Source organism: Oryzias latipes, chromosome 13, assembly GCF_053564925.1.
Source record: "Oryzias latipes strain Hd-rR chromosome 13, Olatipes_Hd-rR_3.1".
Classification (NCBI taxonomy): Eukaryota; Metazoa; Chordata; class Actinopteri; order Beloniformes; family Adrianichthyidae; genus Oryzias; species Oryzias latipes.
The window spans coordinates 20,149,949-20,164,719 of NC_136249.1; the positions used below are offsets into that span (position 1 = coordinate 20,149,949).

General features: G+C 38.7%; 1 protein-coding gene across 4 annotated transcripts in view; it reads right to left on the reverse strand.

Moving 5' to 3' along the window:
- Positions 1 to 1,998: 1,998 nt before the first annotated feature.
- grik4 (glutamate receptor, ionotropic, kainate 4) overlaps positions 1,999 to 14,771 on the reverse strand; it is a 382,863-nt gene continuing 370,090 nt past the window's right edge. For 2 of the 4 annotated variants that reach the window (XM_023961354.2, XM_078930071.1), the window contains 7 exons: positions 14,524 to 14,633; positions 13,499 to 13,672; positions 11,963 to 12,128; positions 9,784 to 10,009; positions 7,461 to 7,589; positions 7,257 to 7,375; positions 1,999 to 6,365 (listed from right to left, as the gene is read on the reverse strand). In XM_023961354.2, coding sequence (XP_023817122.1) covers positions 5,973 to 6,365; positions 7,257 to 7,375; positions 7,461 to 7,589; positions 9,784 to 10,009; positions 11,963 to 12,128; positions 13,499 to 13,672; positions 14,524 to 14,633 — 1,317 coding nt within the window. In that variant the 3' untranslated portion in view covers positions 1,999 to 5,972. Of the gene's footprint in view, positions 6,475 to 7,256; positions 7,376 to 7,460; positions 7,590 to 9,783; positions 10,010 to 11,962; positions 12,129 to 13,498; positions 13,673 to 14,523; positions 14,634 to 14,771 lie in introns of all 4 variants that reach the window. The other 2 variants (XM_023961355.2, XM_023961356.2) reach the window with 2 other exon arrangements.

A 14,771-nucleotide genomic window follows, 5' to 3' on the forward strand; every position in this document is an offset into this window, starting at 1 on the left:
AGGCATATAGCAAACGCGCAATGGCTTTGTTTTGTGTAAACTCCCTCAAAATGTTTATGTAGAGATTCTTAAATCCAATAATAGCACATGGAGATTATTTACATGTGGAGTAAAATTGAAGAAGTGGATAGGACATCGCTGAGCCTTTCATCATCCTCCTGCATTAAGCATGTCAGCATATGTCAAAAAAGGAACTGTGAAAAAAAAAAAGCGCCTGGTGCAACCGGTCTAATGCATAAAAAAAGAAAATAATCTGAAGAAATATTCAGGTTGTAGTTGTAATATGTAGTTGACATGATTTAGGTGCCTGCTTTGATACTACTTTTCCCCCTGCAGAGAGCAAAAATATACAGTTGATGTGGAGCTGCCGTTTTTGCTTCTTTTTTCATTGCCTTTCCGGTCTTTAGCCTCTCATCTGTGAGGCTATAAATCATTTACCAACAGATTATAATATCTTGCTCTAACAACCAAATGTGACATTAACTCAAGAGGCCTTTATCTGAAAGCCAATATTTTCTCATGAAAGAAAAACAAGACGCTATTGTTCTCAGAGGGTGTGTGTTTCTTTTTGTTTGGAGTTTAACAGGACTGACTGAAGCCACCAGAGTCATTTGAATTAGATAAGCACCATGCATCCATTACTGAGAAAAAATCATCCTCTGTGTGGAAAGCTAAATATGCCTTACACCATTGAGTGATCAAATAGAACTGCACTAAAAAGTGGTAGAGCCAAATTCAAACACGTCATATTGTAACCCTTGTGCTATCCTAGGCACTTTGACATTGGGAGTTGGGTCATCTGGACCCATTAGACAGTGCACTGAACCATTTTTCTTCAATGATGTGTGATCTTCATTGGTGTCCATGAGTTACACGAAATCTTTCCACCTTTATCCACCTTTGTCATGGTAGGGAGAACACGTCAATGTAAGGGTGGGTTAATCTAAGATAGCACAAGGGTTAAATGTGCAGAAACAGAGGTGGAAATTCATCAACTTCCAGTCCATGTTGAGGTGAATTCCAGAGAGAGAGTCTCGCTTTGTCCCACTTCCTCTTCCTCTTGCTGGTCTCTCCAGACCCAACTTTGGGAAAACCATGTGAACAAACAAGATGTGATTTCCTTGTGTATGAGCAACACAGTGCAAACACACTTTACCTGTGCTAACAGACAAAGTCCTTTTCAGTCATCTCTGCAAGAGCGCATCACACAATCAGTAACTGTGTCTGCAGTGATCAAGGCAGGAATCAAGAAATGGAGTATTCTGAGAAGGCACAAAGTGCTTTACAGTCTTATTAACCCATGCACTCACACATTAACACACTAATTTCTCAGGTGAATAGACCTTCTTTGCAGTCCCGTCACAACAGTCACTGTCTTATGTTCATTTACAATAGCTTGCTTGGTCTCTCACTTCCATATTTGAAACAGTTACAACAATTAGAGTATCCCTCAAGATACAACACTCGTTCTTCACAACTCCTCAAATTAAAAGTTCCAAAAACACAGTCTTCCTATGGATTTATGTCTTTTCGTTTTGCTGCTCCAAATGAGTGGAACTTCTATCAAAATACGGCATTTGGAAACTCTGATTTCACTCTCCGCTTTTAAACGCAGAGTGAAGGACATTTTTAAAGAGTCACGTAAATGTTTTCTCAATCAGTAATTTAAAATGTCTAAAACATTTTTGTTGTCTTCTTCCCTCTCCTTTGAGTGTTTTTTTTAGCATTTTCAGGCCAACATTGTAAATGAGAAATTGTTCTTAATGTTTTGCCTGGTGAAATAAAGGTTTCAATCAATAATGGTGGCTCCACTGCTAAACACTGACCATTGTAACCACCAAGAGCAATGTGCGGTTCAGTGTCTTGCCCAAAGACACTTCGACACATGGGTGGGCAAGGCGGGAACCGAACCTGCGATACCCAATCCGAGGTTGACCACTCTACCTCTGCTCCACAGCCACCCAAGAATATATATAGAAAAACAGCACAACAGGTAAATGAAGTTCCATTTTTATTTCTCTGAAAGACAGGCGATGTCAAGACGTTTTGGTCAAATTCTTCAGCATCCGTCAGTGAGCAGAAGGTTGCAACGGCCTTGACAGCATCCTATTTTGTAGACATCACATACACCCTGAAAACCCCCTCATATGAGAACACATAAAGAACAAATAAGTTTGCAAATACAAAAATAAAGATCCTTACCGATGTATTCATCAGAATTGAATTTAGTTTGTGTTGACGATCATCTAATCCGGTGCTCATTAGTGCTAAGGATCCGTAGAGGGAAAGATCTTGTCCTTGCGAGTTTTGCTTTGAGCAAGGACAAAGCAATGATCTCACAATGACATGGAGAGGACAGGGGAAATGAGTTGAATAAGTTCAGCTACTGCCATAAAAGAACATATCAGAATAAAAGCAGGGGTACATGCACAGAGGTAGGAACTAAAGGAAAGGTTTTGTGGTTTAGCAGAAAACATGAGCATGTACTGTCAGCCATTATTAGGAAGAACTGTTACTCTTCACATGGTAAGCTTGAAGCAGCTCTCCAGGTGCTTAGTACCTATTATTGGCTTCATAAATCCAACAGCAGCAAGACATTGGACAGCAGCAAAAGCTCTTAATTTATGGAGGAGCACCAGATGATGACCAGAATGACAAACTTTACACACTGACATACAAGTAGAGGCGAGTGCCTGTGTGTCACTTTCATACTCAAGCATGTGCTTGTTGAGGAAATGCCATGTTAAGGTAAAGCCAGCACTAGACGAGGCCAAGTGCAGTCTAACTGACCGGTAAATCAGAAGCAGGTGATCCATCAGCATCCTGAGGAGGCTGGAAACTCCACCACAAATCACAATGAACAACAAACTGCAACGGAATTTAGACTTGTGCATAAATATGGGTCTTTAAAACTCGTCATTCTTTGCCAAAACTTCCTGCAAACACAAATTCTAAGCTTTTGAAAGATTCATGAGCATTCAGATCGGAAATGGAATAAAATCAGGATGTTGATGCTTTAAATTCCTGGATTTCACTCAGTTCCTCCTATGTTTACTCGGCAACCCTTACATGGCTGCCCTTTCGTGTCTCAACAAAGACAGTCAATCGTGATCATTTCTCCTGATTGAATAAATACATTTTAGGATTTAAAAATAAATAAATAAAAATGTTCCCTTAAACTACAAGAGGTGATTCAGCATGACCGATGGGAAGTTTACATAAAGGAGAGAAGAGAAGAGGCAAACATAAAGGGGGGAAGTTCAATTAAAAACAGATTATTATGGAAGAAAACGTAAGCAACAAATATAAAGCATATAGAAAAAAGCAGCCAGATATTGTTGGACTGTTTGGTAGAGAAAGTCGCCCGGAGCCTCAGTGGAATTTGTTTTAATCTTTACTTCTCTGCTCTCCGTGCTGTCAAGGTAATTGGCAATCTCAGTCGAAGCACGCTTGATTTAGCAGCCTTGTAAGTGTTTTCAGAGCTTAAGATGTTCCCATCAGGACCAGTGAGACCCTTCAAACTCTTACGAATAGTATTTTTTTTTAAGTTACATTCAAAATACGGATGGCAACTATTTAGAATACAATGATCACATGTGGATATTGCATTTTTTTTACACTTGATTTGGCATTTGAATCATTTATTATTAAAATAAAAGTATTTACCTAGAATGTGTCATTCTTTTGAAACTGAACATGTGCTAAAATATTGTGAATCTCTGGGTTTCCTCTCTGAAAGCATTGCAAAGTTTTGCTTGGGGGATGAAAACAATAAAGAGGTTCTATGAAGAATGGAACAATAAACAAGCTCAAGCAAGCTCAATGTGTGGAAAAAAAACATTTGGAGAAGACAACTCGTGGGAGAAAAATAATCACGACAAAAAAACAGACCTTTGAAGAGCTGTTGTGGTTTGATTTCCAATCTGCTTAGGTGGCTTTGCTATGATTACTGACAGCCGACAGGTGGATAACCTCTGATTCTTGTTGCTGTGACCTAAATCTGAGCAGGTTTCACGCAGCCCCTTCAGAAAAGATGAGCAATCTTTGTTTTTGGCGGTTTTTTTTCCTGAGGCAACAATTTCTACTGGAAACACAACCAAAATGGGTTAATTATATTTTTAAATAGAGGTATCAATGTATTTTGAACAAAGGGCTTTATTCATCTGATTAAATAATTCAATATAATTTGATTTGTCCAATTTCAAGAGGGAAAAACAAAGAAATGATTCATTTTTTTTAGCTTTTCTTTTAGTATTTTTTTACCCTTATAACAACTTGTTTAATATTAGATTTCTAAGACCCCTATTTCATTAGCATGATCCAAGCTTTTAAAAAAAACTTTGGATGTTTTCTGCCATGTAGTTTATTATCATTCCATTGGGGCAGTAGAAGTGCTTTTCCAGTCTGATTTCAAAATAGCTGCTTTCCCTAAATCTCAAAAACACTTGATGGGGAACATTTTGCTGATTTTAAAACCTTTAAGGTTAGAAGAACTCATTTGTTGTTATTCATTTTATAAAAATAATGAATTGCTGTATTAAAATAATGTAAGATTTGTTTATAATACTTTCTTTATAATAGTTATTCCATGTTAAAAATGTGTGAATCAAATTAGAGACAGTGGGTAAATAGTAAAAGTGCCTTTATCAATATGTGTCAATATTTTTATTTTTTAACTAACAATGTTGGCAAAAACTTACCAAATCATCATAACTGAGACTAACTAATCAAATGATATTGAATTTTTACATGTGGATTTCATCAGAAGGGTTTAAAAAAACATATTTATTCTTCCCCAAAAATCAAATTTTTGTCAGGACTTAGTGGGCTTTCTTAGTGTTTTTCCATTCCTATCTATCCCTTTAAATAAAAGTAAGAAAATGTTATAGCCTGACAGAAGGAGACCACAATTGAAAAGCTGCTTTAAATGGTGTGTGTAAAACTTCCCAATCAATAAAAGCAAAACTGCCTTGACATTTAGAAGAACCCCAGTCAACTGCAGACATAAAAAACCTCTTTGCTTTACTAGAAACTTTATGCTTTTGGTTAAATGTCATAAATGCTGGGTTTGATTCATCCACTGATAAAACCAAATCACCCTGCTTATATGCGCCATGAAAAGTATTCACCGGTGTACATTTTGAACAGTGAGGGTTCCAGTAAAGGGGTTTTTGGTACATTGAGTGGCGTAAAAAAGAATAAATAATGAAAAAGTAATCAAACGACACACAAAAAAGAAAAAAATGAATGGAGGTCTGTATGCAGGTATTTTTTTCCATCACTTTCTTTCAGCAAATCATCACTCAATGCCAACCCCTCCTGACATGCGATGCTGTCTTTCAGAGATATCAACAGTTAAAAATGTTTTAATTGAATATCATTACTACAAAAAGAAGTCTGTATGTTTTCTAACTTTGTTGTCTTCTCAAGGCTCAGCCACAAGGTCAAACTTATGGTTTTTGGCACTTTCAAAATAAAAGGTTTTGAGGAATGACCTTGTCGTAGCTTGTCCATCTTCCTCCAGCTGTTTCGAGGCAATACATGTTCGTACAGCAGAATGACAGATTAAAAAAAGAAAAGAAAACATACAATACAATACTAATATTCCAACAGAAAGTCATAATATTAATACCAAATAAAAAAGCAACAGCACGATGATAACTGACGGAAAATACTGCATAGTACAAATGCCCCGTTGCTGTCTTTGTCCATCCTGTGCAAAGAGCCAACAGGGACTACATGAGACAGACTCATCCATTTCTCATCTGCTGTGAGGGAAAAAAATTCACCCAAGGAGATTCCAAAAACTGGCTCTGGACTGTTGTCTCAAGGGCAAAGCAAAGCCCAGAGCATTGTCCTGCCCTTCAACAATAAGCTCCAAATGGCTGAATCAAAATACCACAATGTCTTTGATCCCTGCAATCAACAGGGGTGTCAGCTGGAAGGGTCAGTCTGGCATCATTTCCCGTGTGTTATTCAGGTTCACTGCTATTTGTGGCCTTGTCCCAGTCTATGCTTTCCTCACTGTGCGTGGGAGACGGCAGGATCCCCGTAGCCCCGGCTGCAGGACGCATTCTCAGTCCCTGGAAGCGACGGCACTCGGGACAAATCCGAATATGGGTGCAACCCCTAGCAACCAGGGCGGCCTCCTGTGTGAATCTGTGAGAGAGGTGCTCGGGCAGTCCGGTACCACCGCAGATTTTCCCGTTGCTGAGGCTGACGGCCGCAGCCCGCGCGCGGCGTTCTTCCAGGGGCAAAGGCTTTGGCCGCAGCATCGACGGCGTCCGCCGGCGCCTCACCTGGAGGCTGTTGCGGCACAGAATGATGCCCTGGAGCTCCCGTAGCATTTCGTCACACACTGACTGCTGCGAGCACACACACAGGAAGAAAAAGACAGGGTGCAGAGGGGGTAAGAGAGGGAGACAGGGAGAGATGCCAGACCACTCACTGACTGACTGACTTGATCAGGACAGACTGATGAACATCACAGACACATAACAGATACATTTTATGGTTATCGGAAGTGAATAGAGGGAAAAACACACAAATTGCAACACACACAGAACATCTGTACTCAGCTCATCTAAACGGACAACAATTAGAGGTTTAACTTAATTTTTCACAGAGCGAAGTCAGCAATGTACAATCAGATTTGCCTCAAATACACACAAAAAATAGCTTTTACATTTTTTAAGGGCAAGCAAATTTAAAAATAGTAGAATATCAATGTCTCTCTTCAAACAATATTTATATATCTGATCTCTTATTTGTGACGATACTACGACAGCGTATATTAAACTATGTACATCACTTTATAGATCGTTCAGAAATTAACAAAGTCAGAAAGAGGAAGACCTTTTTGACACCCCTTTCAGATGAAGTATTGGATTGTGGGGAAAAACTGACACAAATACAAAAGAATATGTCAGAATTCCCTCTCAAACCAATAAAAAACGATATAGTGCAGGACTATCTAGTGCCCTGGATTTTAAAAGCAATTTGGACACCACGCTCACTACTTTTTATTTTAAACAGCAAATATTTCACAAATTCCACAGATTTCACAAATTAAAAACCTAAGCAACACGAGAATTTTACGAATACTATTTATGAATCCACAGTGTTCTGATGATTATAATGTGGGTGGTTTATAATTAAGTCAATAAAAATATATTTTGTTTCAAAAATTATTTAAACGTAATGCATTGTGGTCTATATTCGCTAATCAGTAGATGTAGTATGATGCTCTCTCCCACCTCATTTCCTGGTGTTTGCTTTAACATCCAGACAAACTCCAGCACAGCCATGAGGATTGCTACAAGCAGGCCACACACCAGCACCACAAAGATACCGCCTATATTCTCCATACCCAGACCTGGAAAGAAAAAATCCTGATCAAGAATGAACACATTCGCTACACGTGAGCCATCCAGATCAGGACTTTAAAGTCGAAGAAAAACCTTTAGCTCGATGATCCTCCTCTTTTGGACACTTGCCACCATCCCACCATTTCCTCTTGAGGATCTCCAAACGATTCTCTTCCTGCAGTTTGAGGATGGCGAGGTCAAACTCATCACGGTACACAGACCCTGGGGGGGAAGAAGGAGGAAAAGAGTCTGAAATAAACCCACATTTCTAATATTTTCTGTGAGAGTTTACTCTCTCCTTTATCCTGTGAGTTTTTTTTAAAAGAGGAAATAAATTCAGAATTCCTAATATTTTAAATAGCCTCAAATATTGTACAACCAAAGCTATAGCAACACATCAATATTTGAACTACATAGCTAGATAGAAAAATTATAAACACAATACTCTGAGTTAACTTGCTCCTAATGTTGCAGTTCATTAGGCCTAAGCAGATCTTAGCAGATCTGTTCTGTGTGAGCTGCACCGAGAACATTATAGCCATGTGTGATTAAGAAAAAGCAGCAAGAAAAAAGTTTTGTTGGAGCACAACATGAAGAATTTTAACTGGAATTTGAAATGTTTTATGCTTGGAGACTGAGCAGCCAGAAAAACACAGTATTTTATCTGCACTGTGCGATGGCGATAGTCCAGGTTTTGGCCTTGTTTTACATCTTTTACGGGACTCCTTTGGCAAAGGAAGACTCATCTGCAGCATATCCTCTCTAACTGTTCTTGATTAGAGAAGGATTTCCTGGTGTGCACACAGACAGAGTGCAAACTGCAGCTCATTATTCACCCCCTATAAATAGCCAGCCGCTGCCTCCACATGACACCAGATCATAAACTAATGGACCACATAAGTCACAGCCAAGACATGTCAGGGGTTTTGTTAGTTCATCGTGGCTTGCAGAATCACTCACCACTAAACATCAAACAGGTAACTTCTGATCTCTTTGAAAGGATCAAGTTCCAGCACAAGGCCTTTTATCATGTGTCTGACCTGAACTCCTTTCTCTGGTTCTGTTTTGACACATATGTGTGACAGCAGTTCTGATGCAGGCATGGGGCATACAGCAAGAATGACAGGTCAAACGACGTGTGACCTTGCCTCCATAACCTGTCACCTAAAGAAGAAAAACAAGAAAACTATACCTACAGTTGAACTGTCCTCAAACTGATGTAGTAGGGAGGTAAATTAGTCCTCGGTTATTTTAAAGTAAGAAGTAAACCGGAAAAGTCTTATGAAGTTCTTGAGCTGGTTGGTAAGATTATTCGTCCACCTGGTTGGACAGCTTTGTGCTGTGTGATTGGTACAGACGGCAGGGTAGTCAGGGGGCAGTACACTTCACGAGCCTTCATCTCCCTACTCTCCTCTGTGCTTTACATCCTCAGAGGACACTCGAAAATTCATGCATTCCGGTTAATAGGATTCAAACTACCGTAAATAAAGATACAAAAAACAAAAAAAAAACTGAACAAAAAACAGATCCTAATAATACATGAGGCACAACATTTTCAATTATTTATAGTACAGCAAAAACTGGTCCAGAATACAGAGCTAGACTCAAACTGTCAGCTGAGTTGAATGCATTGGACAATGTTGAGTGCTGTCAGTTTCAAACTTCACCTCTTGTCTGTTTTCTTGCTAGCTGAAACGGACTTGGAGACTGACCAATGAGACGGCAGGGCCATTTCCGGCAGCGTTTCTCTGTTACTGAACTCAGAACACACTACCCTCTTTTTTAGAAATCAAGATTCATCATTTGATTTATTGATTTATTTCAAGCATTGTAGTCAAAGCAATAAAGAATTTACAGATATTTATCAAATTCATTACAGAAATGATGAAATGCATGGATTAAAAAGACAGAAAATAAAACAAAACAAAAAAGTCACTTAAATCACATTTGCTTAATTGAATACAGTGATCATTAACTAAAGTTAAGTAGAGCTTGATTTATTGCCTGAAAAGGAGTGGGAAGAAGCAAATTTATATAATCCCAGCCCTATCACGAAATAATCCGTTTTTAGAAATAAGGAAAAACAGCTTCTTTCATTGGAGAGTCATTGAGAAGAAGTTTTGTGTCTTTTATACATTCAAGAATTGATCATCGTTTTTGTTTATTTTAAGATTCTATATTTTTTGCAGCCAAGCATTGAGTTGTAAGTAGACCTATTACTTTTTCTCATGTTAGGTTGATTTATCTTTACTAAATTACAGAAAACAATAGTTTGCTTGTTTGGACCTACACTCTAACTACTTTTTTTTCTATCTATCTCAGCATCCCTGTGGATGGAATTAACAGCGAACCTCGAACCTCTCCTTCTTTCTTCAGTCACTTTGAATTCTTCTCTCATGCATCACTCTCTACTCACCCAGTGGCATGCCGACGCCATAGCCTTTGGTGTCCAGCAGTCCTCCGATCTGGGTCAGGTTGCAGTTTCTCTGGTGGTAGTACTCATTCATGGTGCTCTCCAACAGATAGGCGTAGTTGGAGTTTAAGACCCGAGCAATCCCCTCCTCTGTGCTCTTCACAAATACACTGGGCTGCTTTGAGTGCATGAAGTTCCACATCCGTTGATAGGTTTGATAGCGGGAGTTCTGCATGGCAGTGACAGAAATGGAGGATTAGCTGCAAATGTGCATGTACACAACCTCTGCCCATGTCTTTGTTTAGCATTTAGATATCTGACACTTTGAAGAGGAGGCAAAAAGAGCTTTGATTCCTGTCAAATGATGACCATCTATTCAAGGTCTGGTGAAAGTAAAATCACCAAGAAGTCCCAAGTTTCCTTTCCATCCCTCTCACCTTCCACTGTACTCTTCCCTGTAGCAGCATCTATTTCTCAGTGTTTTTTTTTCTGTCTGCTTTGTGTGATGTGCGTGTGATGTGGACAGAGCCTCGTCCCCCCAAAGGAGACACATATTTAATAGTTGTGCAGATAACAGATGTGAAGCAGATAAAGGTTGCATATAGAGGTGGCAGACGGCAGGAACAGGAAAAAAAGGCACGGGTCATGTCTCTCATTGATCACTAGAGTCTTTAAAGGGAGCAATGCTTGCATGTGTTCAGTGGGCTGCGGATGGATGTAGTCAAAGCTACAATGTGATTTATAAAAAATAAAAAAAAGGCAGACCTTCCTTTGATGCATGTCATTAGAGTTCAGGAAACTTTTGGATTTTATGTCTTTAATAACAAAATAATTAGAGAGTATATCAAAATGTTTTTTTTTAACTTCAAATATGTTTTAGATATATGTTTTTTTTGTAGCACACTTTTCCTGCTTGATTAGAGAAAATTGATGTTAAAGACTTTCCAAGAGACAGTTCAGAACTGCATCGGTGTGTAGCCTCAATTTATACTGATCAATTTGTTGCACTAGGAGGAAATCTCCCATAACTGTACAGTGTAGTCATTAGATTATAAGGGAAACAGGAAGTAACTAATTAAATATGTCGTAGTTAGATTTATTTTACTTCATCGTCCAATTAAAACGTTCCTTTGGGAAAAAGGCTATGTTTGTTCACGTACTTTTTTGCCATAACAGCTGAAAATTTTATTTTCAGGATGCACAACATTGGCACAATACATCTACAGACAAATGCATAAAAAAATGAGATTTTTGGCATTGGTCAACATAAAGATTAATTGCCAACAAAGTTCAGCTTTGACCTTTTAACTATTTTCTTAGTCTCAGAACCCATCGATGAGTTTGCCGCTCACAAAGTAGGAATGAAACCCCATTAGTATAATTTTTACTCTAAGATCCACATAAAAGTTTCAGAAAGTTTTTAGCTTTGACATTTTTGGGTCAAAACAAATATAAGAGTTATGACACATGATCATAAAAGAGCTTTAAATGGAGCCCTGCCTTTTTTTAAAACTTTTTCAAAATATTATTTTCCCTTTGTCTTTGCTTTGTCTTTTGTTTTTAGAATTTCTTTTTGCTGTTCAAATTTGATATTTGTTAGATAAGTATACTGTTTGCTCCAAATTTTTTGGGACTGATGCAGCAAAAAAAAAATTAAAGCTTACTAAATGTAAAAATGAAAGACTTGAAATTCAGATTTTCTGCCAATTACTGTGTAACAAAAATACCTGTAAATAAAAAAAAAAAATGGAAATCATGCATTGCCACATAAAATAAGTTTAAAGTTAAATTAACAGAGCAAATTTTAAAGTAAAAAAACAAAGACTTCAGACTACTAAGGGTTACGTTTGGTATAAATCAGGTACTGCAGGTTTAAACTATTAGCACTGTGTTACTCTTTCTCTAATGGTTTAGACATTCTTCTTGTACTTGGGCATTATTATTTTGAAAGTAGTAACACTCTTCCTAGCACATCTTTTTTTTAAATATTCCCCCCTTATCTATGAAAAGTTTAAGATGAAATTTCTAAACCAAAAATACAAGTCTAATTCCACCTCTACAGAAGATCAACACTGTTTCTTCAAATGTCTGACATTTTGCAAATCGGATGAATTCCGTTCAGCTATCCTCTGCGTCAATGTAAACTTTTGGTTGCAGCTGCATGCTGAGTGTCAGCCCTCACCTGAAAAAAAGTCATTGTGGATCCTCCGTGCATTGTGCCATACTCTATTGATGTCTGGTCTGCCAGATCATCCACCGACTCTATCGGCACCTCCATCCTCTGGACCGTTAGGAAGGCAGCCAGGTTGGCGGTGTATGAAGAGATGATGATCAGCGTGAAGGCCCACCTGTGTGAGCAGACAAATCCCTGACACATGTAATCAGATACTGCACAGACACATGTATATGCGCAGATGGCTGTGTGGAGATGGATTATTCAGATGAACGTGTGCAATCGCACACCTTGCAGGAGAACGCACAGCAGGATTTACGGAGGATTTTGCGGTGGATATATTGGTGGGCGGGTGTTTATGGAGAAAAGGTGAGAATGCTCGGTTTGGATGGTGACTAAAATGCAGACAATGTCTGATGTCATGAATGCACACACACATATGTTGCCGTTATCTTGAAATATGATATCCTGAAAACCCCGAGTGAAGTTAATAAGCAGTCACTTGGACAGCAAGTTATGGCCGTGTCACACAGACACTACTTACATTTTGCGCATATTGCACAAATGAAGATTGGTCATACGTGAATATACATGGAAAGAGTGAGAAACGTGGTGGTCTTTACGTGAAATTGTTCACAGATGTATCACGAAGGAACCACGTTAAAACCACGGAAGAAGTACAGATAAAACACGCAAATAACACGCAAATAACACGTAAATCAAAGTAGAACATGAACCGTGCATGATTATTGCGCTGTTTATATGCAATTCATTAGTGATTTGTGCATCAATTATGTAATTTTAACGTGAAATGTGCGCAGAACACAGTATAAATTACATGGTGGTACATGCGTGAAAATTTTGTTAGACATACTGTATGTGGAACGGTAGTGGAAAGCCATAAATTTGTGTATGCATCTCACAAAAATCACACACAATTCTTTAAGATTTGCAAAAGAATTGCAAATAAACTACGTAAAATATAAATAAACTGCGTAATTCACCATTCGAACAAAAATTTGTATTGCTAAAAAACTAAATTCAAGTAAAGACCCGTCAGCTGAATACCTTAATGGAAATCTGCGCACATGGATGAATGACAAACACAAGAAACATGTATGAATTACGTATAGCACGCATTTATCACGAAAGACTGAAACTTCATACATGGAAATTGCACAAATTGTATGTAGTGGCTCTATGACCTGGCCTTTGGGATTTTAAGCCTTGTTATGCCTTGGCAAACTGCAGAGACGTCAACATTTTCAAATATGAAAGCTGCAAAGATTATCTTTACATATCTGCAACTCGGTGCACAGAGAGAAGCGATAACCAAAATATTAAACACTCCAGCCACGTGCAGCCACAGCAGAATATTGCATTTCCTGCAATTAAAAAAAAAAGCGTACTCCAACTAGAAAAAAAATGATTTTACCAAAACATTTTAAAAGACAACTGAAAGTAAACTAAGCTTATTTACTTTAAAGAAATCATTAAAAAAAACTGTTTTTATTCTACATTATTGATTTAAAGGTGAATACTGACCATACGCCGCTCACACAACGTGTGGAGAGAGCTCTGGGAGCTATGGTGGACCCTTGCTGCATGAATCCCCCAACGGGGAACCAGAAACTGTTGCCGAGTGAGTACTGGTTGATCAGCAGGTTGCATTGGCCCTTCAGACACGGGTGAGGATTGTACCACTCATACGGTGTCAGTCTGGGGATGCAGAGACAACAGGTTATGCAAAAAGTGACAGGCAGGAAAAATGTATTCAGCGTGTGTAAATCCCCAGGGATAGAGAGATACAGAGGCAGAAAGAGGGTTGAAGGATGAGGTGACTAACAATCAACTGAGCTTGAAGTCACCATCAGTGGCTTCCTTTCATACCTACGTATTCTATATTTTCACATCTAGCAGTTACTTTTTTTTTTTAGGATAGTCAAAAAGGTATTTTCAACCAGTCTTTGAATTAGGGTTGTGTGTGTTTTGATGTAACACATTTACAAAGAAATGTGCTTTTTATAAAACCATTTTTAAACAAATTACTGCCCAATTTAATCTTCTCTTTGTAAATCCAGGAAAAAATGAGGTGCACACTTGATTTTAAGCATAATTACAACGATTAAATTGCATCTCCCAACCTCCATAAGTAGGGTGCCAATTATAGCCTCAAGCCACCCATACAGCTCTCTTCAGAGATGCAATAAGTCTACCAATCTGGAATCTTGATTAAATCAGCAGGCGTAGGGTAATTTTCTATTTTTTGTGACTAGATGTTTCTGATGTTATGAAGTATTTTTGCAGCAGTTATGCCACTTCCATCTCTGGCCAGCAGGTGGCAGTGTGGTGCCAGGGACCGACTGCTGGAAGGGAGGGGGGGAAACACTGTGATGTGGAAGATCAACGGCAGACGCCAAAGAGATGCGAGAGAGCAGACACCTGTTTCCTGCAGCATGCGTCCAACAAACAAACCTTTTCATGTTTAAACTCTCGTCAGAAGTCTTTGTTGGTTTTTCTCCTTCTTTACTGCCTGTCTCATCTGCAGAGAGACCCACTGAGCTTTTTACCTGGCAACGAGAAAAAGGACGCAGCTGACAGCCAAGTAGGCTAGAAGCATGAAGAGCCAGACGCCAGGGGAGAAGGGATCGAGGAAGGAGAAGTAACCTGGCCTTCGTCCCTGAAAAACAAAACATAAACTTTAGAAATCATTAGCAACATCCCACATTTAGCCCAGACATCAACCCAAAACAAGCTTTTGTTAAAACGACAGCAAAAAGTGAAAAAATAAGTGTAATGATACACTTATTAGCTTGTA